Genomic DNA, 25,140 nt, shown 5'->3' on the forward strand with positions numbered 1-25,140 from the left:
TTGCAAGACACACTGGGCTACATAGGGAGCCCCTGTCTAAACAAACAAATGAAACAAATGTGTTGAGAATAAATGAGATGAAACAGAGAGATTACGTTGGGGAGTAAACATAGTATTCAGCTTTTAGTGTGATAAAAGACATGGACCGTGGTGTCTAATATCCTGTGTTGCCTCATCTGAGCTTCTCACCTGGACAGATGCCTCTCCTTAACTCCAATATTCAACATGATTCCCTCTCTATGTCCCCATCCCTACTCAAGGTAAAGGAGGCACCTTTTATACAAATGAGCAGTTTCTAGCATGAGAAAAGTACAAGGTCTACAGGTCTGTAGCACCTGCTCTCCTCATATCTACTGGATCTTTCTTGAAGATTAATGCCGGTTTCTGTTTTTTAGATTTGTGTGTTGGCATGTGTGGTATTGTGTGTGCTATGGTGTGCATATGAGTGTTGGAGGATAACTTCTGGAAGTCAATCCTTTCTCTCCACTATGTGGATACTGCTGAGCCAGTTCACTAGCCCAAAGACTTCCCCCTTTTAATTGTACTTTTTAAATTGGTAAATGTAAAGCATTTGGTGTCATTTCCTCTTAGATGCATGAACGTGAGTACCTGAAAAATGTATGTGTACCCATAAATAACTACAGGCCATGTGACATCTAACAGGATAAACAAACTGTTGGGCATCTTCTCATCAGTTGTCAATGTTTTTGTTTGTTCTTGTTTTTGTTTTTGAGATGGGGTTTCTTTGTGTATTCCTGGATGTCGTGGAAGTAGCTCGGTAGACCAGGCTGGCTTCGAATTCACAGAGATCTGCCTGCCTCTGCCTCCCGAGTGCTATCTTGTCAATGTTTTTTAAAAAAGAATATGGCAATATTTTAGATAATAGAGATTTCCATAAAAATGCTTGAACATGCCAATTACAATTTGCAGGCTTCTGGTGCAGCCTGTCTCTCAACAGCTTAAGAAGCTGTTGGGTGGATCGTGTGTGGACAGGAAGGCGGAAGTGCTGTTTCCCACTGTCAGCCCACACCATCAGGATTCCGTGCTTCAGTTCTAATGACCCATGATGACGCTGTCACCTGACAGTGTGCTGATGAAGATTAAAGAACTCACATCTGTTAATCTCATATTCCCCAGATCAGGATGGGGTTGGGTGCTGGCAAACAGAGCCTGTAATCGGAGACACATGCTCTATTTTTCATGTTGGAAAGTAATCACAGGAAGCCTTTCTCCTCCGGAGCACGTACTGATGCTTTGGAGCACGTGGGATGCTTGGAGTTCCTGTTAGTAGTGTTAGGGTTGAATAAATGGGAAAGCTGTGCCAGAGCGCCTCATAGTAACCTCTGAGAGAAATTGCAGTGTGATGCCCACAGCTCTGGGAAGAGGTACTTGTAAACACTTATCTGGGGAACAATGATTTTAAAAAGAGAATCAAATGTTCCAGAAGAAATCAATTCTTCAGTAAATAACAAAAACATTTGTGTCACCTAGCTATTGTACTTTCAGTGACCTATGCCAAGAAAGTAAGCTCAGATGCAGTTATGAGAACACTTGTGTCAGTGTTATTTCTAATGATACACATTTTTTAGTCATTAATTTGTGTTTGTTTTAGACAAGGTCTCAGTCTTTAGTCTGGGCTGGCATCACACCCACAGCAATCCTCCTGCTTCATCCTCCTAAGTGCAAGGATTAAAAGGAGCCCCAATACCTGGTTAACAATTTTCTATAACCTGTAAACACCTACAACAGATCCAGCTGAGTGAGGCTTCACAGCCATTATGTATCAGCTGCCACAAACACATTAATATGTAAATTAATCTGTGATTCTGTTCTGATACTACAGTCAATGAAAAAATAGTACAAAATCCTAATTCTCTTTAATTTAGCAATAACTATATGTTGTGTACAACTGTACATGTGGATACATATTTTTAAATGTATCTAGGATATGTAAATACAGACGGGAAGTAGGTATGTGTCAGGGTGAAGGAGGACAATCTTCTCAGTCAGCCAACTTCTGAGTAGGTAACAGAATTCTGGGGTAAGATGGCCGATTAGAGCAGCCTCCAGAGATGCCATAAATGAGAAGGGCCAGGTTAGCAGCAGTCTGTTCTGAAGAGACAGAGGAACAGCAGTCCTCAGAACCAACTCTGCCGATCAGCACTATGATTCTCTTCATTATGGTGTATGTGTGTGCATGTGTGTGTGCATATGTATATGGTGTATGTATATGTGTGTACCTGAATTTAAGTGTAAAAATGTGTGATCTGTATATCTATTTGTGTACATATATATGTGTGTGTGTGTTTGTATGTGTATTTGTGCATGTGCGTATGTGTCTTCAGAACCTCAACGTCCTTGCTAACTTTCTCATCTTCCATGAGTCTTGAGCTGACATCTTCCCTTTCTCTATCTGCTTGTTCACATCCTCTTTGAAGCCAGTGACCTTTCTGCAAGGAGGTTTTTAACTTCTTTGACATTTCAACTGGAAACCAGGTACTGTCTGTTCCACAGGGTGCAGATGGTGGGTATAAGGGCAGCAGTCAAGCTGTTTTCTACATGTGATCACCACTATACGAAGACAAAAGACACACAGAATGGTCTGACCTGAAACCCTGAATGAAAGCCCATCTTCTCACATCTACATTTCTTTCTTTTCATTTTTCTTTTGTGGTTTTTCGAGACAGGGTTTCTTTGTGTAGTTTTGGTGCCTGTCCTGGGCCTCACTCTGTAGACCAGGCTGGCCTTGAACTCAGAGAGATCTGCCTGGCTCTACCTCCTGAGCACTGGAGGTACCAGCCCAGTGCACTACCACCACCCAGCTACACTGCCTTCTTGAACATCAAATCTTGGCCCATTTGATACAGGGGCATCAAGTCCTGAAGTCTACATCTCTCTGGTTATGCCTAAGACTGTTTGTTTGTTTTGTTTCATTTTGTTTTGTTTTTTTGGGTTTTGTTGTTGTTGTTGTTTGTTTTTTGTTTTGGTTTTCAAGACAGGGTTTCTCTGTGCAACAGCCCAGGCTGGCCTCGAACTCACAGAGATCCGCCTGCTTCTGCCTCCCAAGTGCTGGGATTAAAGGTGTGCGCCACCACCGCCCGGCCTTTCTATCTCTTGTCTGACAAGGGCAGCCTCCCTGTCACATTCACTTAGGGAAACAGAAAACACTTTCGGTAGCCCACTCAGGAAGGGACTAAACACAGGTGCTTCCAAAACAGTGGAAGGGCTAGAGGAAAGGAAGGTTGGGAATGCAGCCAGCATGTGCAGGAAGTCAAGGGGTTGCAGGAATGGCAGGAAACCCAGGTCATGACTCCTGCTGCCTGTAGCCTGAGCAGGTGAGCAGCAGACTATACAGGCTCCTGAGAACCCTCACGTATGCCATTTGCACACACACCAGCCCTTGTTGCTCGTCTGGGGTCCACTCAGAACACAAGCCCTTTACTAGAATGTAGGTAAAACACTCAAGGCAAGTGAGTCACATAAGTTGAGTTCCCAAGACTCCCCTCTATAGCAAAACTGGGAGGGGCTAAAACCAACCAACAGGCAACAATACCACACAGTCCACCAGTTAGGTTATTTGTGTTCACACACAACTTGGTGAACAGTGGGGCTTCTAAATGTTGTGTTTGCACTCAGTTCTCCCCTAGCCTCACCACTTTAAAGCAACATATACAATATGAAGGCTGCAACTTTGCTTTTCAAAAGATTACCAAGAAAGGTTACCAGTAAGACTTCTTCCAGGACATAAAAGAAAGAAAAAGACCCCTAAAGGGAAGACGGCCTAGAGTTGCGCCTCACTTGAAGGGGAAGTGTCATCTGGCAGTGTGGCTGTTGTGTAAACAGTCTGCTCATACACCACATGATGCCAGTAGTGATGTTATCTTACAGGACCCTGCACAAGCATTTGTCCCTGGTCGAGGCACGATGGTAACTGAACTGCAAAATACCTGTCTCCTGAAACACGGACCCTGTGTACAGAGAAAAACCAGTTTCTAACCTCCAAATTAAAGCCAGTGATTTATTTAAAAAGGGGAACAAGGGGCACAACAGGGAACATTTGCTCAAAGGGATTTGTATTGTCTTTTAAAAATTTAAGACTGGGAGTGGTGGTGTGTGGTAGTATTGTGTTCCCCAAAATATTGTGTGTTCCCCGAAATCAACTTATCTGGGGTCAGAGAACAGGACGGCCACAATATTAAACATGAGGATGGGCAGTGGTAGCACACGCCTTTAATCCTAGCATTCCAGAGACAGAAATACTTCTGGATCTCTGAGTTCAAGGCCACATTAGAAACAGCCAGGCGTGGTGACACTCGACTTTAATCCCAGAAAGAGAGCCTTTAATCCCAGGGAGTGATGGTAGAAAGTGAAAGATATATAAGGCGTAAAGACCAGAAACTAGAAGCATTTGGCTGTTTAAGCATTTGGCTGGTTAAGCATTCAGGCTTTGGAGCAGCACAGTTCAGCTGAGAGCCATTGGGATGAGGACAGAGAAGCTTACAGTCTGAGGAAACAAAAACAAGCTGTGGCTTGTTCTGCTTCTCTGATCTTCCAGCATTCACCCCAATAACTGGCCTCAGGTTTGATTTTATTAATAAGAACTTTTAGGATTCCTACAACAGTGGTGTGCATGTACAATCTCAGCATTTGGAGGCTAAGGCAAAAGGATCATGAGTTTGAAACCAGCCTAGAGTATCAGAGTACATAAGCCAGCATGGGCAACTTTCCAAAACTTTATATATATGAGAATGAAATATATGTGTATAATATATTCATATATATGTATATATAACACATATATATGAATAAAAAGACTGACACTATTAACTAAAAAATTTGAAAATAAAATGGATTGATTCTAAAATATAAATATATTTACACATACACATACATATGTATGTATGTATGTATAATTTAGCAAAATTTACAATAAAAAAAAAATGGAAGGGCTGAGAGATGGCTCAGCTACAAAGTACATGCTGCTCCCCAGCAGCCATGTAAAAGCTGGGAATGGTGATAAATGTCTGGTAAGTGTCTGTAATCTTAAAACTGGAGAAGTGGAGGCAAGTGGATTCCCAGGGCTTGCTAATCCAATCAGTAAGCTTCCAGTTCAGTGACAGATTGTCCCAAACATAAGGTGATAGGAGCTGGAAAGATGTCTCAGTTCTCTTCTTCTAGAGGACCTGTGCATCAGGTGTGCATGTGGTGCACAGACATATTGCAGGCAAAACTTCCATACACACAAAACAAACAGATTTAAAAAAAAATTAAAGTGTGCTGGATATGGTGGAGTACACTTTTAATCCCAGCACTCAGGAGGTAGAGGCAGGCCAGCCTGGTCTACAGGGCAAGTTCCAGGACAGCCAGGGCTACACAGAGAAACTCTGTCTTGGGGTGGAGGTTAGGAGTAGGGGTGAAGTAACTAAAAAACACTCCACGTAGACCTCTGACCTCCACATACATGTATACACATGCAAATATGCACCTGCACACAGACACATTTAGACACCACTCATTAGCATTTTCCTTGTCAGCTGTTATAGATGCTTAGTGGATTGAACTTAGCACATAATGCTGTTCTTTCACGGACCCTCTTTTGGTTGCCATGTGCATGGAGTGTCTTCTACCCTTTCACCTCTACCTACTTGCCTTTGAATCTAATCGAGTCTGTGCAGACAGTAAAGAGCTTGGAGCCATCCTACCAACCTCTCACTTAAGTCAGTCTTTAAGGGTGACCAAAGCCCCAGGATTCTCTGTGATAACCACTCATTTAATAGACACAAGAAATAACAATTGAAAATGAATAATCCACTTTCATTCCAAAATTCTGTCACCAACTTGCCATGGGACCTGACTCAGTTCCTTCTTCTAATTTTTTTTATTACATTTGTATTTATGTTGTTTGCATGGGGGAGGGGACATGTGGCCAGTTTTTCCTCTTTCCACATGCGTGTTCCAGGGATCAAATACAGGATGTGAGGTTTGGTGGCAAACACTTTTACCAACTGAGTCATCTTACCAGCCCCTAGCACCAGTTCCCTTTTGTAATAAATAGAAGACCCACCAGAACAGATGATGCTGTTATTACACACAATTTAAACTGAACCCCCACAAACCCACTGCACCAAAATGAATGCATCAGGAGCAATGGCACTCAGTCACCTGCAGGAGGTGCTGCTGACTATAGCAAAGGCCCTTTCCCTGCCCTTCAATTGGTGTGTTAGGCTAGTATTCTCTTCCCTTCCCAGAATCAGCTTAGTGGGTCAGGAACATCATCTAGTCTGAGTCAGAGTGCTATGAAGGATGTCTTCTTGAGAGGATATGGAACTTACTTTAACCTTAGAGATCACCAGGAAGTCTGAGGCTGTTAAAGGATTCTCACCAGGTCTGAAAACCTAGCCACCAACCGCAAGAGAGTCAACTGAGCGGAGAATGGAGACCACAGACAGCAGAAGGGAAGTCCCTGACTATATTTCAGGTTGAGGCAAACCACTTGGAAACCTCCTTATCTTGGGATTTGTTTTAAGAAAAAACAAACCTCCATAGTAACCTAGTCTATCTAGGTTTCCCATTTTATCCAGAAATTACATGATTAGATTTACTAAGTAATTCTCAATGCTATGAAAACAACAGACTCTTGAGCCAGAGAGATGTGGGTTAGCTGGAATAGAAAAGGTTCTAACCATCAAGTCTGACAACCTGAGTGGGTCCTGAGCATACACACGGTGGAAGGAGAGAACCAACCTCCACAAGCTGTCCTCTGACCTCACACACATGCCATGGCACAATAACTAATGTAATATTTTTTTAAAAGTTAAACCAACGAGCTTCTGTATTTTAGTATTTTATTCAAAATTTGTTTTAAATATCTGTAAAACAGTCTTCAATCCACTATTTTAACCTTATAAATTCAACTTGAAGTAGTTGAAAAAACAAACAAAAAAACTAGGTAATGAGACTGACTATAACTGAGCAGGGAAACAAAGCCCCACCATCACCAAGACAAACAAATCTAACTTATCAGGCATGTATACATTTTATTTTCCTTTCGGTAATCATTTTTGGAAAAATTACACTTTCAAAGAACTAGCCCTTACAAATAGATACTCTTTCCAAAAATAAAACCCAGTATCTAAGTTCTGAAAACTCACCAACTAGTTGAAAGCATGTGGTGACATCCGCTGGCAGGTCATGCTCAAGCCAGTTTCACACCACAGACGAGCCCTGACTGACTGGGTAGGCGAACTCCAAACCTCTGGCTGCTAGTGACAACCAACGCTCCCTCCTCTGTGTTGGCAACTGTCTTATTGCTGAATTATACATAATTCATCTTCTTTGGCAACATCATTGACTAACACCAAGGGACAATATAAAGTTTGGGCTGTCAGCATCCCAACCACTGTCATTGTTCTACTGTGACTTCTAAGAGCTGCTGCTGGGTGAGGGAAGCCCACCACACCTAACACCATGACAACGAGCCTACCTGCTCACAACCAGGGACAAACGTATAGTTACTAAGCGTCACCAGTGAAAAACAACAATGTCAGCTCCCATTCCTCACATCTGTGATGAAGGGGAAAACTAAGTGGATATCCATTTCTGGGAAGCTATTTTGTACCAATTCAAAATGGCCTGAACTTGGCCAAAATTTTGCATGAATTCTCATTATAATACCACTAAAACTTGTACTTAAAAAATACTGACAGCTTACATTGTTAAATTCTTGTTCCACATATTTAGCCTATTTTAAAGGCTTGCCATGATACTGCCAAGAAACTGAAAACAGGAAGCTCACTTCAGAAGTTCCACTACATTTTTTTCTCCATATGCACAATCACCCACTTAGGAGGCTTCTGTCCACTGAAAATCTATCAAACCAGTTCAAAGTGAATTAAAGTAGGTGCAACTGGAAGCATGTTCACATAACAATAAAGCAAACCCCAGGAATGAGCACATACGCAAACACTGTATGCAAATGCTCATGAATGTAAGAAATGTTCCTGTGGACAAACTTATATACAGCTGTACACGACTTCAAACTAGTACAACTAGAACCATCTACAAAAGCCACAATAAAGTCAAATGCACGCTCAGAACAGTCTCACCAATTGGTCTCCCAGGAGCTCCTTAGAGAGCAGAGTGCAGCTGCTTAAGAAATGCTCTCTTCCTGATCAATCATCTCTGTTTTAACTGAAAATACATCTGCCAGCATGTGTTTGGGAATCTCTGAACCCCGGACTTTAAGGGCGTAACAAGCGTTCTCCACTTTGGCCAGACTCTGTTTCAAGGTATACAGCTTCTTAGAAACCTCATAGGGCCCAGTGTTGCCAATGAAAGAAAACCCATCGTAAACCTGGCGTAAAAACTGGCTCACTTCAAAGGGGGTGTCAATGTCCCCATTCCCCACGCTGTTAATACACATCCGCATCAATTCTCCAGTTAAGTCAGCAACTCCCAGCAGGTAATCAACAGGTGTGATTTTCAGTCTCCAGGTAACAAGTTGCTTATCTTGTCCATCAGAGGAGGGCTGGTAAAAGACAAAAAAAGAAAGCCACACACAAACACTGTGATAAAGTGAATACATCAGGCATCACAACCACAAAGTATGAAATCAATAGCAAGTCAGCACACTGATCTTCTCTATGTGTTAACTATATGGCAGGAGCACAAGGAATCCAACCATGGACTGGGTAAGGAGCTGAGCAGGTGGCTTGGACGTATCAGAATAATCAAATACCACCAATGTAAAACCAACTGTGTCCAACTTCACTTGACAAGCAAAGTGGACACATGCTAACAAGGCCGACTTGATGTCACTGTGTGACAATTCCTAGCAAACAGCAATTACGATCCCCTCCTTCAGACCTGCTTCCCTCATCTTCAGCTGGCTTTTCTTCCCCATTCTGCACTGCCCATCAGTCTGCAACTGTACCCAGTTCCTGCCAATGCCTCTATCTCCTACTACTCATGTCCAGCAAATCAGAATCTTGAATCAGTACTGAGATCTCCATGTCAGCCCTACACTAAGCAGCCAAGTACAAGTGAGTTTAGAAACAGTAATCACATCTACAAACTGTAGAGTCTGAATTACTGCAAGTTACTCACCAATCCTTTTAGTTATTCTTCAGTAGTTCTCTTTATTAGTTTATGTGTATGGGTGTTTTGCCTTCATGCATGTCTGTGTACCAGGTTCATGCCTGGAGCCTTCAGAGGCCAGAAGAAGGCATCAGATCCCCCTAGAACTGGAGTTACAGATGGTTGTGAGCCTCCATGTGGGTGCTGGGAATTAAACCAAGTCCTTTGAAAACCCAGCCTGCTCCATCTTTCCAGGCCCATCCTCAAACATAGCATGGTTCTTTCCTATATGCCTTTTCTGTGCAGCCTCTTCATATACTATTCCAAGCCTCTGTACTCAAAGAAGTACTCTCTTCTGTGCCCTATTCAATCCCCAAACTCATCAGGTTCAGTAAACAATGGACCTAACTTGGCAGACCCAGTCATCCACCAATCGCCTCACTGTCTCTCAATTACCTTTCTTACTACCAAAACATGCTTATCTATATAGCCACTTCCACTTTCACCTTCTATCCTCCAGTCTCAAATGACAGGTTCTCTCTCCTCCTATGTGAACTTAACTTCCAAATGACCTTGACTCATCTCCTCCCACCTCTTCCAGGTGGGCTCAGAAGATACAGCCTCTTGGCAAGTTTTTTCTTCTCTCTAATCCTCAACTTCCCTCTCTGTAAACAGGATTATGTTATCTACCTCAGAAGTCTTTTATGGATTAAATAAGACAATATTCAGTAAATTCTTGGCATAATGCACAACCCAAGAAAACACTCCATAAATGTTAGCTGCTATCACCACCACCACCATCATGTGCATCTCTCTTCATGAGTTTCTTTCTAGAAGTGATACCTAAATTGTAACCAATGAATATGGAATGCAGCTAGGTGAAGCTGTAAGTGCATTCTGGGCAGAGTGTCTGTAAAGGCATACAGGAAAGAACTGTGCTGTATCTGAGGAACTAAGGAAGTACTCATTTTAAGTGAAGTTCAAGAGTAGTATAGATTGAGACTAGAGACAAACGGACAGGACACCGCACTAGGAATTGGGACTTTATCCAGGTTGTGAAGTCTCTGAGAATTAAGTAAGGAAGTGGCAGAGTGAACTTTCACTGTACTACCTTGATTGCTGTGCACACATCTTAACCCCACTCAGAGTCTTCAGAGAGCCCTGTGGCCCAATGGTCCATGACAGAACATGAGACACAAGGCTGGCGGCACGGCGGCACAGCAGGGGGGTCAAAGAGCTGGTTAGTGGCAGAAAGAGGAGGCACCCAAGCCTGCTTCTGAGCCATTCTGATGCTTCTGAAGGGCACCATGACGGTATCTGGGGACTTTGCAAGCTGAGCCTGGTATTTATTTGTTTGTTTGTTTTAGGAAAACAGTAGGTTGTGGTAGATGGAAGAGGAGTGCATTTCATACGCCACTTAGAAGAATATATTTCAGAAAATAAAAGGCCTTTGTTATTACACAGAAGGGGTCACAGTTATAAGTTGATTTTAGAGAAATAAGCATGTTAAAAAATAAGCAAATTTAAAGAAAATTTGTCAAAATAAATTCTGCTTCCTGAAAACTACTAGTAAAGAAAAAAATTGCTTAAAGTAAAATTTTTCAAGATGGACACTTGAGTATTTAATGAGATTATGACATCACTATGTACTTTCAAAAAGTTTAGCCAGAACTAGTTGGACAACACAAATACAGCAAAATATGACCTTCTGGTCATTTATTCAGGTCCTGCTGCATGAGCTGACAAATGATTATGGTTCCCTCTACTTTTCTGCATGTCTGAAATCTGTCATGGTAATTTTTTAAAAAAATGATTTTGACAATATCTTCACAAGCCAAGTTAAAAGGAAAATTTCTTTATAAAATTCTCAGAATGTACAGCACCAAGAAACTAGTGCTAAAGGGAAGGTTATTTGTGAAGGCAGGCTGGGTCATAATCTCCAAAGCCCTGAAAGAGCACCCAGCTCAGCCTGTGTCGTGTGTCCCGTACCCCCCCCCCCCCCCCCGCTCTCTCTAGTAGAAGTAGAAAGAGGCTGCTCTCTAAAGCAGACCAGTTGGTCCCACTTCTCACTGCATTCCATCCTGACAGGTGAATGAACCAAACCATGAATGCCTCCTGCTTCTCAGCCAGTCTCCTCCTTACCAAGACAAGTACAAACTCAAAAGCTGAGAAAACACATGGATTCATTCGAGCAAGTGTTTTCTGTCATGCCAAGGCAAGCTTATTTTGCATTCTAATATTTTACTTCATATTCAAGAAGTCTTGACTTCTAACAGTTTCTTTTCTACCTATACTGATTCTGAGTGGTATTTTTAAAAATTAATTAAAGGGGGGAAAAGGAATGGAAAAATACTGTTTATCTTAATGTATCTGACAGGAGAGATCAGAAGGCCCATTTGGTTGCCTGAATATTGTATGTTCAAATCCCAAAGGGGAAAGTACTTTTTAGTTTTGAGCCTTTTCCTGGAACTCACTTGGTAGTCCAGGCTGGCCTTGAACTCACAGAGATCCGCCTGGCTCTGCCTCCCAAGTGCTGGGATTAAAGGCGTGTGCCACCACCGCCTGCCCTGAAAGAAGTACTTTTGAAGGTCAAAATGAAGTTTTTCTTTCCTGAATTCAGAATTGCTAAGCAATGTCTGTAGTCACGCGACAGTTTGAGTAAGCAGCTCTCACCACGTGACAACCACTTTATAACAATGAACTACTGCTAAGTATAAACACTGCTTAGTTAAAAACCTTTGTAAGTCAGACTCTTTCAAAAAGCCCTTTGAGGTAGGTGCACACACCAGGGGTCCCTGCACATACCGCTCACAAAGGACTTGGAGAGCACAGCCTGGATTCTAAACACCCTGCTGCATGTGCTGAGTTTCTGACCCCCTGAAGCCATGTCTCTCTTGTTCTGTCACCAGTGGGGACACTTCAGATAGCGCTTCCCTGGTGAGACCTAGCAAGCCAGGCTTCAGGAAGCCAATCACTATGCTGTTGTATAAATTAGGGAATAATATAATAAAAGTGAAACATTTTAAATTCTCACAGTCTTGCTTTCTTTCCCACTGTCTTCTGTTGTAAATGTCAACTGCTTGTTAATCTCTTCCACGCTGATTAATGAACGAGTTTTGATGAAGTGTTGAAAAGAGACAGCCTCCACATATTCCTGCAGTCCTGAAAAACCAACAAAGAAAGTTACTAGGAACAAGCACTAAATTACAAGTGTGTCACCATAAAAACTAGAAGCTGCTCATCACCTAGCATGATAAAGTGTGGTGGATGCCCATGCAGACTGCATCAGCTGAGGCAAGGCATACAACCACTCCTGGGCCTCAGTACCAAGGCTCAAGGGTGTCACCAAACCCTGTCAATAGCAGCTGGGATGGTGATTTGGGGCACACGTCCTGATCACTAATTTGTGCCTTGCACATAACAAGCATAAAATAACTAAATGTGGAATTTAAGATTTGTGCTATCTCACAAAGAGAGTTCAAGGACACCTGGCCCCAGACACTGAGCAGCACTCTGGGTCATATGTAAGTAAAAGGATGTTTAAACAAGTTATGTTTCAACTTGATGAAAAGGACATCCGTTATTTTCAGTGTATAATCCCCAAGGTGAAAATTTTCAGCCACTGCCATGCTCCAAACAATGCCTTCCCCTGTGCTTCTACCTTGGAGGAAATCCAAAAGGAATTATTTACAGAATCTGCTTCCAGTAAGAGAGAACTTTGGAGGTTACTTTTATGTAATTTGTTCTTTTTTACTTCATTCCCCTATTAGAACATACACAGGGAAACCCAGTTAAAGGCTTCCGATTACTTTTATTTATTCTCATTGTACTTAAGCTACACATACTCAATCTTATTCAACATCAAACCTAGCCTGAGGGTGAACACATGAGAGAGTTCAACCCGCTTTGCAGGATTTTAATGCTTTTCTTAGAAAATTGTTTATCAGAGGTATAAGCCCCAGAGGAATGGGGGTTAGGCTCATACAAAGATTTGCAGGCAGATGTGAATAGCAGCAACCCTCACAAGAGCCAAAAGTAGAAAAACTCAAATGTGCATCAACTGATAGGCAAGATGTGGTCTATCCATTTATGATTATTCCATAACAAGAAAGTACTAGTCTGTGCTACCCACAGATGAACCCTGAAGACATTAAGCTACATGTCAATTATACAATCCTATTCGTGTGAGATGTGCAGAAGCAAAAACTCCAAAGAGACAAGTGAATTAGTATTTGCTTGAGTGATTGGGTCAAAGCAAGCTATATTGCTAGTAGCTGCTGTTTGTTCCATAAGGCAGAGATTGAGTTGGTACAGCATGTTCAAAACTGAGTAACAAGTATCATCCTTATCAACACAATGCTAGAGTCCAGACTAAATTGTCAACTTTCTGAAACAGGATTTCAGAAAAGCAAAGGAGTGTTTAGAAGTGAAAGAGAAACTGAACTAAAATATTCTCACACAGGTGGATATCACACAAGTGCACACCACACTTTCATCTAGAAAACAAGTCTACTTGTGTTTTTGTAGCTCACAAAATGCTTAAAGAGATTCTTCTATGGTTTGTAGTGTGCTGTGGAATAATTCTTCTGTACACTGTGAAGATGTGTTGCTCTCATTGTTTATAAAAAGTTGATTGGCCAATAGAAAGGCAGGATTCTTGGGACAGAGAATGCTGGGAAGAAGAGGAGGCGGAGTCAGGGAGGCATGTTTCGAGCCAGGAGGAAGCAACAACAGCAAGTCCATAGATGAGGTAAATAAGCTTCAGGGCAGCACATAGATGAATAGAAATGGGTTAATTTAGGTTGTAAGATCTGGCTGAGACTAGTCTAAGCTATCAGACAAGCATTTATAATTAATAATAAGTGATCCTGATGAAAAACTCCGCCTACAATAGTAATTACTACCAAAGTTTGTAGTATGGAATACAGACTCACTGAATTGTGATTAAATGCTCCCCAGAGTATTTACTGACTCATCTCCTATTTAAGCATGATTTTAAATTGTAGCTATTTCACTCCCAGGCTGAGGCTGACTTCAGGGACTGTTAGCCCTGTACTGGGTCTTACCTGATGCTAAAGTCAGTAGGTTAAACTGGGTCTGGAAGGAAAAAGACCAATGATGACCTTCATCAAAACTCCTGTGAAGCCTCAGTTTCCTTACTCATAAGTGGTAAAAATAATTTAGGAGACCACAAAAGCAAAAGCTAAAACTACAGTGAAGAATGACTTTATATATCTCTAGCATGCCCAGCAGTAAGATTCAAGCAGAAGGATGGACACCTTGAGCCCCAGGCAGTGTAGACATTATCTGTTTTAAAAACCAAAAATCTCTAACTGACCACAAACACTATTCTAATCCATCATTCACATTCTTGAATAAAATAATTAAAACATTATTTAGAGAGCTAAACATTTTGTTTTACACATGTAAACACCTCAAACCATAATAATTATTAGTGATAGAAACTAAACTAAAACAATATAAAAAAAGTGTTCTGCCAGGTATTGGTGGCACACGTCTTTAATCCCAGCACTTGGGAGGCAGAGGCAGGTGGATCTGTGTGTTCAAGGCCAGCCTGTGGACTACAGAGTGAGTTCCAGGAAAGGCACAAAGCTACACAGGGAAACCCTGTCTCGAAAAAAAACCAAAACAAAACAAAACAAAAAAGTGTTCTTTAAGATGCAGGGTAGCCGGGCAGTCATGGCGCACACCTTTAATCCCAGCACACGAGAGGCAGAGCCAGGCGGATCTCTGTGAGTTCGAAGCCAGCCTGGTCTACAGAGCGAGATCCAGGACAGGCAACCTAAAAGAAAGAGAGAGAGAGAGAGAGAGAGAGAGAGAGAGAGAGAGATATGCAGGACATCCCTGACCTGTTAATTTCTCAACAACAACAAAAAAGAAGTCATAAAAAAATTTTAAGTTGCTTATTTCAAGCAACTAATTGCACATTTACTTGTTCAACCATTTCTTTGGACAGTTCAGTCTACCTGTACCCAAGGTGTACTGCTGAACCATGAGGCTACTATCTGTGCTCACATAGCCCTCTTGGGGAAACATTTTGTCTGCCTTCAGCACTGCGCTTAATAAGCACAGAATTCCTTTAGTTCAATGCCAGAGCTATTTTATCTTCAAGTCAAAAGAATGGACTTTTGGAGTAACACCAAAACAAGTACTCACCAATTAGAGCAGCAGGCTATTCATAAGCATCACATTGACAACACTATAAATACATTTATTTTCTTAAATATAATCTAAGCAACTTTTTAAGTCACAGATAAGAGTTTCTATGACTGCTTCATCCTGAACTTAAGAACAAATATCACTGCTTCTTCAGTTCAAAAACTGGAAAAGCATTTTAAAGCTAGGAAGTTACATGCTAATTATGCCAACACTTGGGAGGTAGAGGCAGAAGGATAAGAATTCAAAGTCAACCTTAGTTATCTAGAGACTTTAAAGCCAGACTGATCTATAAGACTGTCGAAGAGTCATTTTAAAGACTTCGTATGGAACCAGTGAGATGGCTAAGAGCACATGCCACCAAGCCTGATGACCTGAGTTCAATCACTGAGACAAACATGGTGGAAGGAGAGAACCAATTCCCACAAGTTGTTCTCTTACCTCCTCATATGGGCCATGGCATATGTGTGTGCACACACACAGGTGTTTCTTTAAGTTAGTAGTACCCCTTCATGAAGTGTCAATGAAAATGCACATAATCCACACAGCACTCGGTCTTAACTTTTAGACTAACCTGTGGTGACAGCTCGATGGAATTGGTGCATATCTTCTCCTGAGAGTTCTTGGGCTACCTGTAAGATTTTCTGTCTGACACCATCCAGTTTCAGTTCTGATTCAGTCAGTATCTCCTCCATATCAGGAGTACTATAAAGACATTAGAAACCTTGAAAACATCAGCCTCGTGATCAAAACTATAAGAAAAACCTTATTCATAAAAAAAAAATAATAAAATAAATCAACCTCTGTAGCTGGCTGCTTTCACCTAAAACAACTCTCCCAAAAAAAAAAAAGTCACACCAAAAAAACCCCTGAAACAATAGATCATGCAAAACAATGGTTTCCGACACTGTACTCAGGCAACATGAACATTGAACAGGACAACAATCAGGGAAGTGAAGACACACCCAATGTCCATCTCAAGGCTTGGAAGAGTTTCCAAGTGACAATGTAGGAAGGAAAACCTAGGGAGAGCTAAAGTCAGCCTGAGTTGAAAAGTTGAAAGTTTAAGGAGGTCAAGAGAGCTAAATGCTCAGGGCAGAGAGCAAGGGGAAAGCTGCAAAACTGACCAGTACTTTAGAGCTCTACACTACACAAGGCACTTCCTCACGTCTCTGCCTGAGTTCAGGTCACTGCAGGCAAGTACTAAAACTGTGGCCTGGTACCCAAGGCCACAAAAGAAACCACCCAAAGTAAGCAGGCAGAACAATTCCCATAGGCTACATGCAGCCAAAAAAAAGCTGACATCAGCAGCACACCACTACAGACATATTAAAGAAGTTCTTCAGGCAAAAGGAAAATTATTCCAGATGGAAATCTAAATCCATGTGCCAAGGAATAAATGTCATTAGAAATGGTAACTGCAGGGATAAATATACAATCTGTTCCTTGTTTCCTAAATCACGCAGTTTAAAGTAAAAGCAGTATGTCCTGGGGATAGAATACAAAGGTAACAGGAACTACCACAGTGCACAGAAAGCTAGGCTAATGGAGAAAGGAAGACCACTCTACTGAGGTGGACAGCCACTACACTTATTTACCCCAGGAACTCTTAAGGAATGAGGGATAAACGGCTTAGTTAGAAGTAGGGGGTTGAGAAACAGAGAGAAAACACAGGATAGACTCAGGTGGGCCTGGATCCTTATCCACCAGCCCAGAACTTTATTCCAAAGGTCTATTTATAACAATGCCAAGGGGTGGAACAAAAGACCTCTCCCTTGCTAGTTAGACCCTTATAAACACCTGGTACCCAGCCACTAGGAAACCTAGTGGGCTCCAACACTTTCCTATATATATGCTGCTCACCCCGATGTAAAATGACATGTGAGCAGCCCTTACTTTACAATGCATTGCAATAACTGACAAGGCACCTCAACACCAGGCCTGAATTCACCAACTCATTCATAGCTGTCATACAAACCATGCAAAGCAGCTGTGAGTCTGGAACCCACAAATTTCAATTAGCCCAGCACTATCTGAGAAAGATGATCCAGACTGTTGAGACACACTGTACACCATTAAGCAGCCATGCCCACACATACACATACACATGCACACACACACACACACACACACACACACACACACACACACACACACACAGAGACAGAGACAGAGAGAGAAGCTCCAGAGTTGGAGAGATGATTCAGAAGTTAAAGCACTTGCTATGGAAGCATGAGGACCTGAGTTCAGAAACTTTGCACCCCAATATAGCCCAACCATGATGTTGCACATCTATAATCCCAGTGCTATGGACAGAGGAGACAGACACACAGATGGCTGGAGCTCACTGGCCAGTTTGGGCAAAGTAGCAAGCTCTAGGTTCATTGAAAGGCCCTACCTCAAAAGAAAAAAAGAGAACATAAGATATCAGAAGTCAACATTCACCCTCCACATGCACTCACAAACACAGATACATACAAACACACATACACTCAATCCAAAATAAGGCAGAGCCAGTATGGTGGCTCACAGTTCTATTGGGGGGGGGGGGTGGGCAAAGACAAAGGAATCCTGAGTTCAGCTTGGACTACAGAGACTCTGACTCATGATACAACAAAAGGGCTGGAAAGGCTGGAAGGCTCAGATGTTAAAGGCCAGCTTCACAACCAAAAGGAAAAAAGACCAAAACCAAAATCAAAACCAAAAACAAAAGAAAGAAAGAAAAAGAAAACCAATACCTATCCATACCATTAAATACAAATGATCTCCCTAATAAGCACCTCCACTAATTGACATAAATTTCCAGAATTTTTAAAATGCAATAAAAATAAAAAATCCAATTTAAAAGTAGATATAGTTTTGTTTTTGTTTTTGTTTTTTAAGCTAGGTGTGGTGATAATATATCTCTAATCACAGCACTTAGGAGGTGGATGAAAGATCGTAAGATCCTGTCTCCAAACAAACAAACAAACAAGCATCAATGGAACCAACAGCCAGAAATGCAATGGGAGTTAAGTTAGGACAGCAGCAGTGGAGTACCTGCCTAGTATGTACAAGGTCCTGGGCTCAATCCCCATGCCACCAAAAATCAAACAAATTTAAAATTAGTGGAATAGAACGTTTCAAAATATTTTAAATAGTAAAAAAAAAAGGAAAAAAAAAAAGAATGACTTCTTCCCTAAACAAATATATCTACCCCTGCAGAGGCACCCAGAATTCATCCTGGGGAGCTGGAGCTGGACACACAAGCTAAAGCAGACAAGACACTTCTGCCCCACATGGGATGGAGAAACAAAGGAAGGAAAGGAGAAAGAGAAGATGAAAGGCCTCTGCTGTGCTCTAAGACATTCCTGAATCTGAAGATCGATCTAACCCATTGCCTGCTCTGCGCAGGCCAGTGTCACCTTCCAGCCCAGACACCAGAGAACCTCCCTAGAAAAACAAGAGAGTCAGCCTGGAGAAAGAAGACACAGAGCAAACAATGCCACAGGGCTCAAAGAGAAGCTGTCAAAGAACTAAGCAGCCAACAGTACTGCATGCTGTAAAATACAAAAGCAGACGCACTGGATTCTACAATAGGAAAGTACAAGAACGAGACAGACTACAGTGAGCTGAAAACAGAATGAGAAATTAACCCTACTTTCACATCTAATACTAAATTTTACATCAACTAAGACTTTAATGTAATAAGCTCCAAAAGATTATACAAATTTTAATGTATTTTCTTCAGATTATCCTTATACACATAATATATATGAATATATGTAAATCCATACAGAGTATGAAATCCTTAGGTAGGCTAAAAGAAAGGATTTTCTCTCCTATTTTTAAAATGTTGCTTTTGATCTTGGCAAGATGGCTCAGCAGTTAACTACTTTTATGGAGGACCAGAGCACACTTCCCAGCACCCAGTGCAGCGGCTCCCAACTCCAGGGATCTAACATCCTTGTGAAAACACCCACAGACAGACACAAACTCAAAAAAAGCAAAACTAAAATATTTTTTAAAGTATTTTATGTTTATGGGTGTTTTGCCAGCACGTATGTCTGTGCACCATCTGTGTGCCCAGTGACCATGGAGACTAGAAAAGGGCATCAGATGCCCTAGAACTAGAGCTGCAAATGGCTGTGAGCCACTGTGTAAGTGCTGAGAACTGAGCAGTCAGAACTCTTAACCACTGAGATATAGCTCCAGCCCCAAATATTTAAAACGTAGATGCTTATATTATCTGATACTATTTAAAACCCAAAATATATTCTAACATTCATTACCTGTTGAGATATAAAATATATAAATACAATGCATCAGAAAACAAATTTAAATTTTAAATAACAAATTTCAAAGATGTTTACCCACCTTGTAATCCTATGGAGAAGAAAGATTGTCCTCTTACTTTCAACAGTTATATCCCGACTTAGTTTCACAAGTCTCTCATATTTGTCATGCCTCGCGTCCAACTCCTGTTGAAATGCTAGAACACATTATAATAACCATAAGCATGCATATTCTTTATCCAATGCTAGTCAAAAGACAGGAAGAACTGCTGTGGATATCGCTCTGTGTAAATAAAGTTCTGATTGGCCAGTGGCCAGGCAGGAAGTATAGGCGGGACAAGAGAGAAGAGAATTCTGGGAAGTAGAAGGCTGGGGAGAGACACCGCCAGCTGCCGCCATGAAAAGCAACATGTAAAGACACTGGTAAGCCACAAGCCATGTGGCAAAGTATAGACTAACAGAAATGGGTTAATTTAAGATAGAAGAAGTAGATAACAAGCAGCCTGCCACGGCCATACAGTTTCTAAACAATGTAAGTCTCTGTGTGCTTTCTTGGTTGGGTCTGAGCGACTGTGGGACTGGCAGGTAAGAGAGATTTGTCCTGACTGGGCCAGGCAGGAAAACTCTAACTACAAATGGCGCCCAACGTGTTTGCAAGAGTTTCCACCTAAAACCTAAGAAAAAAGATTCTAAAACAGAGCTAAAAACAGCTTCCTAATTGTTTCTCTCAAGATAGCGGCAGCCTGCCGGTTTGAGCTACTATGGCGGGTTCCTGGCGTGTGCGTCTGACCTGCAGTATGGTGGGAATGAGGAGTCTACAAGCAGTACTTTACTCTGCTGCATGGTGGATTTAGCCTTTGCTAGTTAAAAAAAAAAGTTTCTGGGCTATGTACTGCTTTGATAGAACTGCTTCTAGACCCAGAGCTGGCGGTAAACTGTACCACCACCATGTTGGGAAGCTGAGGTGGGTGGAGCCAGCAGCCACAGCGGCGTTTTAGTCTTACAAAGATGGATATTACACAGAGAATCTGGTTTGTCTTGTCTTTGGGATTTTTAACTACAGAAAAAGATTTGATCGTAAAAACTGTTGAGTTAAACAAATATGTAAATTTTAAAAGTACCTTGACTTCAAAATTTGGATATAAGGGTATGTTGCTTTGGAAAAGAGTCTCTGCTTTTGTTTCCACAGAAAGCCAGAGGCTGTGGATTTGTTCCAGATTAAGATACATCAGGTTTGATCAGCCAAGACCACTTGAAAGGTCTCCGATGACACCATGGCCCAGATGATCCAACATCCAGAATGGTTTCAAGGCAACTGGCTCAGAGGTTCACCCTCACGGACTACTCCATAATCCTAAAATTTTCTTTGTGTTCCCATAAGATACAGCGCCCCCCTCCAGCAGGAAGTAGTAAGAGAAACTACGCCCAAATTCCCAGCTGGCTTTGGAGATGGAATTGGCTCACTCCTTCTCTAAACCCAGACATATTGCTAAAAGAAAAGGTTAAGAGATTTTTGTATCCCAAATCAGAAGAGCCCTCTGGTGTGGGACAAAAAAAAAACCCAATATTTTTACTTAAATCGGGTTGATTATAAATGCAATCTCTTTCTAAAGAAAAAGAGAGGATATAATATAGATATAATAGGATGAAAGGGTAGATTAAGGAACTTACTTCTAAAGAACAACAACTTGTTTAAAATGTTTTACATTGGTATAGATTTTAGTCTATTGATACAAACTTAAAGTTAATTTTGTTATATTGTGTATATATTTCTACTCATGTTTAATGTATTATGTTTATATAGCTCATTTTAAATTGTAATGGATAATTAAAAATAGATTAATAATTAGTCATCTATGATAATCATACTCGTAGCCATGTTAGTTAAGTCTTCTAGGTATATATAGACATATTTCAGATAGATAGGTAATCTTCAAATACTTCAAAGACCTACAGAATATGGCATTTAAAATACTTTTAAAATTTAGACTTTCTGGACAGTGAGACATGTCTGCTCCTGGCAGCACTGATTTACTTCAGAGAGGAGGATGGGCATTAAAGACACTTCATATGGAGTTTATCTTCACCTTGGCAAAAATAGCCATTTGGGTAAGAAACTGTTCTTGCCTGGACTGCTTGATCGACTGGACATGCAAGACCCATAGAAAGGTGACCACTATACTTTGCTTGACAAAATGGTCTTTCAGGTTCCTGCTTCACAGAGGAAACTGCCAGACATTCTACAGGACACTGAGAGAAGTGACCGAGAGATTCTAGCCCTGTGGGCTGAAGACAAATGCCCCAACTTTACAAAGGAACATTAGGTGACTGTCCAGGCTGCCAGCTGTCTCTGTCTACCCTACAAGACTCCCGAAAGTTGCTTGCATCCTTCTCCCGGTTCTCAGGTAATATTATATCCTTCTAAGGTCTTTGATGTGGCTGAAGACTAGATAGTTATATTTTCCTCAGTTATGATAAAAGATAAGTTAGATATATATAAAACTTTAAACTCACAAATATAAGATAGATAGGATATCTTCTTTAATATTGTACCTGTAATTCTTGCTTGATAATTTTTTTGTTATATGTAATTTTACTATGTAAAAGTTAAAACCTTCCTTAAAAAAAAAAAAAAGAAAAGGGGAAGTGCTGTGGATATCGCTCTGTGTAAATAAAGTTCTGATTGGCCAGTGGCCAGGCAGGAAGTATAGGCGGGACAAGAGAGAAGAGAATTCTGGGAAGTAGAAGGCTGGGGAGAGACACCGCCAGCTGCCGCCATGAAAAGCAACATGTAAAGACACTGGTAAGCCACAAGCCATGTGGCAAAGTATAGACTAACAGAAATGGGTTAATTTAAGATAGAAGAAGTAGATAACAAGCAGCCTGCCACGGCCATACAGTTTCTAAACAATTAAGTCTCTGTGTGCTTTCTTGGTTGGGTCTGAGCGACTGTGGGACTGGCAGGTAAGAGAGATTTGTCCTGACTGGGCCAGGCAGGAAAACTCTAACTACAAAGAACACATGCCACAGTGTGGATGTAGCCAATGCTATAGTCATCTGCCTCCACGGAAGACCCAACAAACAAAACAGCAGTCACGACACTAATTCTCAAAACAAAGAAACAGAGCGCTACCCTCTATGCAACAGTGCACAAAAACACAGAAATCAAAATCCCTGGAGGCTTTTAGAAAAATCTGTAAGCTATTTTAAAGTGACGCTAGTGTACTAATGAATACAACAAACCACCTTACTATTATCTCCAAAATAACACTACCAGTGCTTAGTGTCCTAATATTAACAGCAGCACTACAGGCCTGGGATATAATTCAGTTGGTAGGCTCATGCCCAGCTAGCTCTGGGTTCAATGCTCAGCACTGCATAAAAACAATTCCCAGTTGGGCGGTGGTGGTGCACACCTTTAATCCCAGCACTTGGGAAGCAGAGGCAGACGGATCTCTGTGAGTTTGAGGCCACCCTGGGCTACAGGGTGAGTTCCAGGAAAGGAGCAAAGCTAAACCCTATCTCAAAAAGGGGGGGGGAGGGGCATGGTGGCATAGGCCTTCACAATCCCCAACACTCATGAGATGGGGGTTGGGGGGGGTCAGGAGTTCAAGGTCATCCTCAAGAAACCAGTCTAGGCTAACTAGACCCTATCTCAATAACAATAATGATGATGATGATGTCTGGATTTTGTCTAATATAAATGCTGTCAGCCTGATATTATAAATGCAAAGTTAGATGAAACATTGTTCCTAGCCTCACAGAGACACAAGTATAAATAACAAGTAATTAAGTAAAATATAATAATGATATAATAATAAATACATATAGTTTAGGGTAGGGGGAACCATCTCATGAGTGGATGAATAGAAACTGAGTGGATGTAGTGCTCATCACCCAGGAACCACTTGAGCTGGGTCTTGAAGAGAACATGATCCATTGGAATGGTAATAAAAGCACTGTCAGAAGCAAATCCACAACCAGAGAACTATGAGCCCGTAAGAGAAGAAACAGGAAAACAGCAAATAGCAAATATGCTGGAAACACGAAGCTTGTTTTTATTCAGTACTCAGTAATATCAATACGTCCTCTTCTCAATTATACCTGGTTTCCTACACTCGGGAAGATTACTGTAAGTACTGTGTGCTTTTTAAATTGTCCACAAATTAGTTGAGACCCTTCTCTTTACAAGGTACAACCAATTTCCTTGCTCCTCAATGTGAAGCAGTTTTTAATTTGCCTTGCTTTTAACAAATGCAATGTGGCAAACACATCTGTATCCCAAAGTCCTTGACTATTATATTCTAAGAAGATATTAACTTTAGTAAACGGGTAAACAGTTTCACATTAAATGTTACTTTATATAGAAATATGCCACACTCCCCTCCCCCACCCGGAGCTGAGGCCTGAACCCAGGGCCTTGAGCTGCAAGCGCTCTACCACTGAGCTAAACACCCAACCCGAGAAATATGCCACATTCTTAACAACTATTCTGTGTGAGATACCATCTTCTCACGTACCATTTACTAGCATATGTATTTATAGTGTGTGTTAGGTCAGTTAACTGGACTGGCACACAGTCAAAAAATTCGAGGTAGCACTTCCCCCTTTGAGACAAGGTCTCACGATGTAGCCTTGGATAGACTGAATGTCCTAAATTGTTGAGTGCACATTACGGCCACACGATCGTTACAGCTCTAATTCTCCTTATGGAAACTTACATTTGAAGGCCAACATCACCGGAGAAGACGAACTGACATCCTTCCCTTCTCTCCTCTGGTTATGTGGGAAGTTGTCATGCTTCCTCTTCCTGAACCCTCCTGGTCCTTATGTAGAAAAGAAAAGATGATGAGCCGGAGCGCCCTTCCATCGTCGCGTTTGCACAGCCCAAGTGACCCCCTTCCTCCCGGGCCGCCTCCCCAGCCACATCGGAGTCCCTAAACACGCCCGGGACGTGCACCTGCCCGGGGGTCGGATAAAAGCGCGGCTTCGAGGCTCCCCCGAGGTGGGTCGGCAGGGGAACACCGGGGCAGGCCTGCGGCGCGGTGACAGCGGAGCCGGGGCGGCGCACAAAGCCCAGCCCCTCCCCTCCACGCACCTTCTTTGCCGCTCATGACCGCGGGGCCTTCGCTCGCACACGCAGGGACCGCAGCCTCCGGGCCAGCTCAGCGAACGAACAGGCCGCGTGCGACTCCGAGGAACGCTAGAAGAGCCCGCGGGTTAACAGCGCAGAGGGCTCTCGTCGCCGTAGGGCCCCCGACGCCGCCGCTGCCGCCGGAAGCGGAGCCTTCCCGCAGCCTCGGCCACCGAGCTGCCTTAGATGCGGAGCTCCCTCCGCCACGCACACTTCCGGCCCGTGCCTCCAGAGCCGCGGCGTGTGCATTTCCGGCCCCAGTACCCGCGCGCTCCCTCGGCCGCACATACTTCCGGTCTGTGTCCCGGCTTCTCTCTCTCCCTAGACACGTGGACCGTCAGCGGCGCATAGTTCCCGTGTGCAGGCCGTGACCGCGAACCGTTGAGTGCCCACCTGCGCTGTGTAGGCTGGGCGCGGGCCGAGGCTGCAGCTCGGCAATCAGGCGAGCCTCGGGGCTCAAGAGGAGGCTAAGGTGGTCCT

General features: G+C 42.3%; 1 protein-coding gene across 1 annotated transcript; it reads right to left on the reverse strand.

Moving 5' to 3' along the window:
- Nucleotides 1-6,828: 6,828 nt before the first annotated feature.
- Tsnax (translin associated factor X) lies at nt 6,829-24,910 on the reverse strand. The gene is made up of 6 exons (XM_036189122.1): nt 24,625-24,910; nt 24,248-24,352; nt 19,609-19,723; nt 15,827-15,957; nt 12,110-12,237; nt 6,829-8,527 (listed from the first exon to the last, which is right to left on the reverse strand). The coding sequence occupies exons 1-6, from the start codon at nt 24,638-24,640 to the stop codon at nt 8,150-8,152; spliced, it is 873 nt and encodes a 290-aa protein (XP_036045015.1). The 5' UTR covers nt 24,641-24,910; the 3' UTR covers nt 6,829-8,149.
- Between the last annotated feature and the right edge of the window lie 230 nt (nt 24,911-25,140).

The sequence above is a fragment of the Onychomys torridus genome, chromosome 5 (genome assembly GCF_903995425.1).
Source record: "Onychomys torridus chromosome 5, mOncTor1.1, whole genome shotgun sequence".
Lineage (NCBI taxonomy): Eukaryota > Metazoa > Chordata > Mammalia > Rodentia > Cricetidae > Onychomys > Onychomys torridus.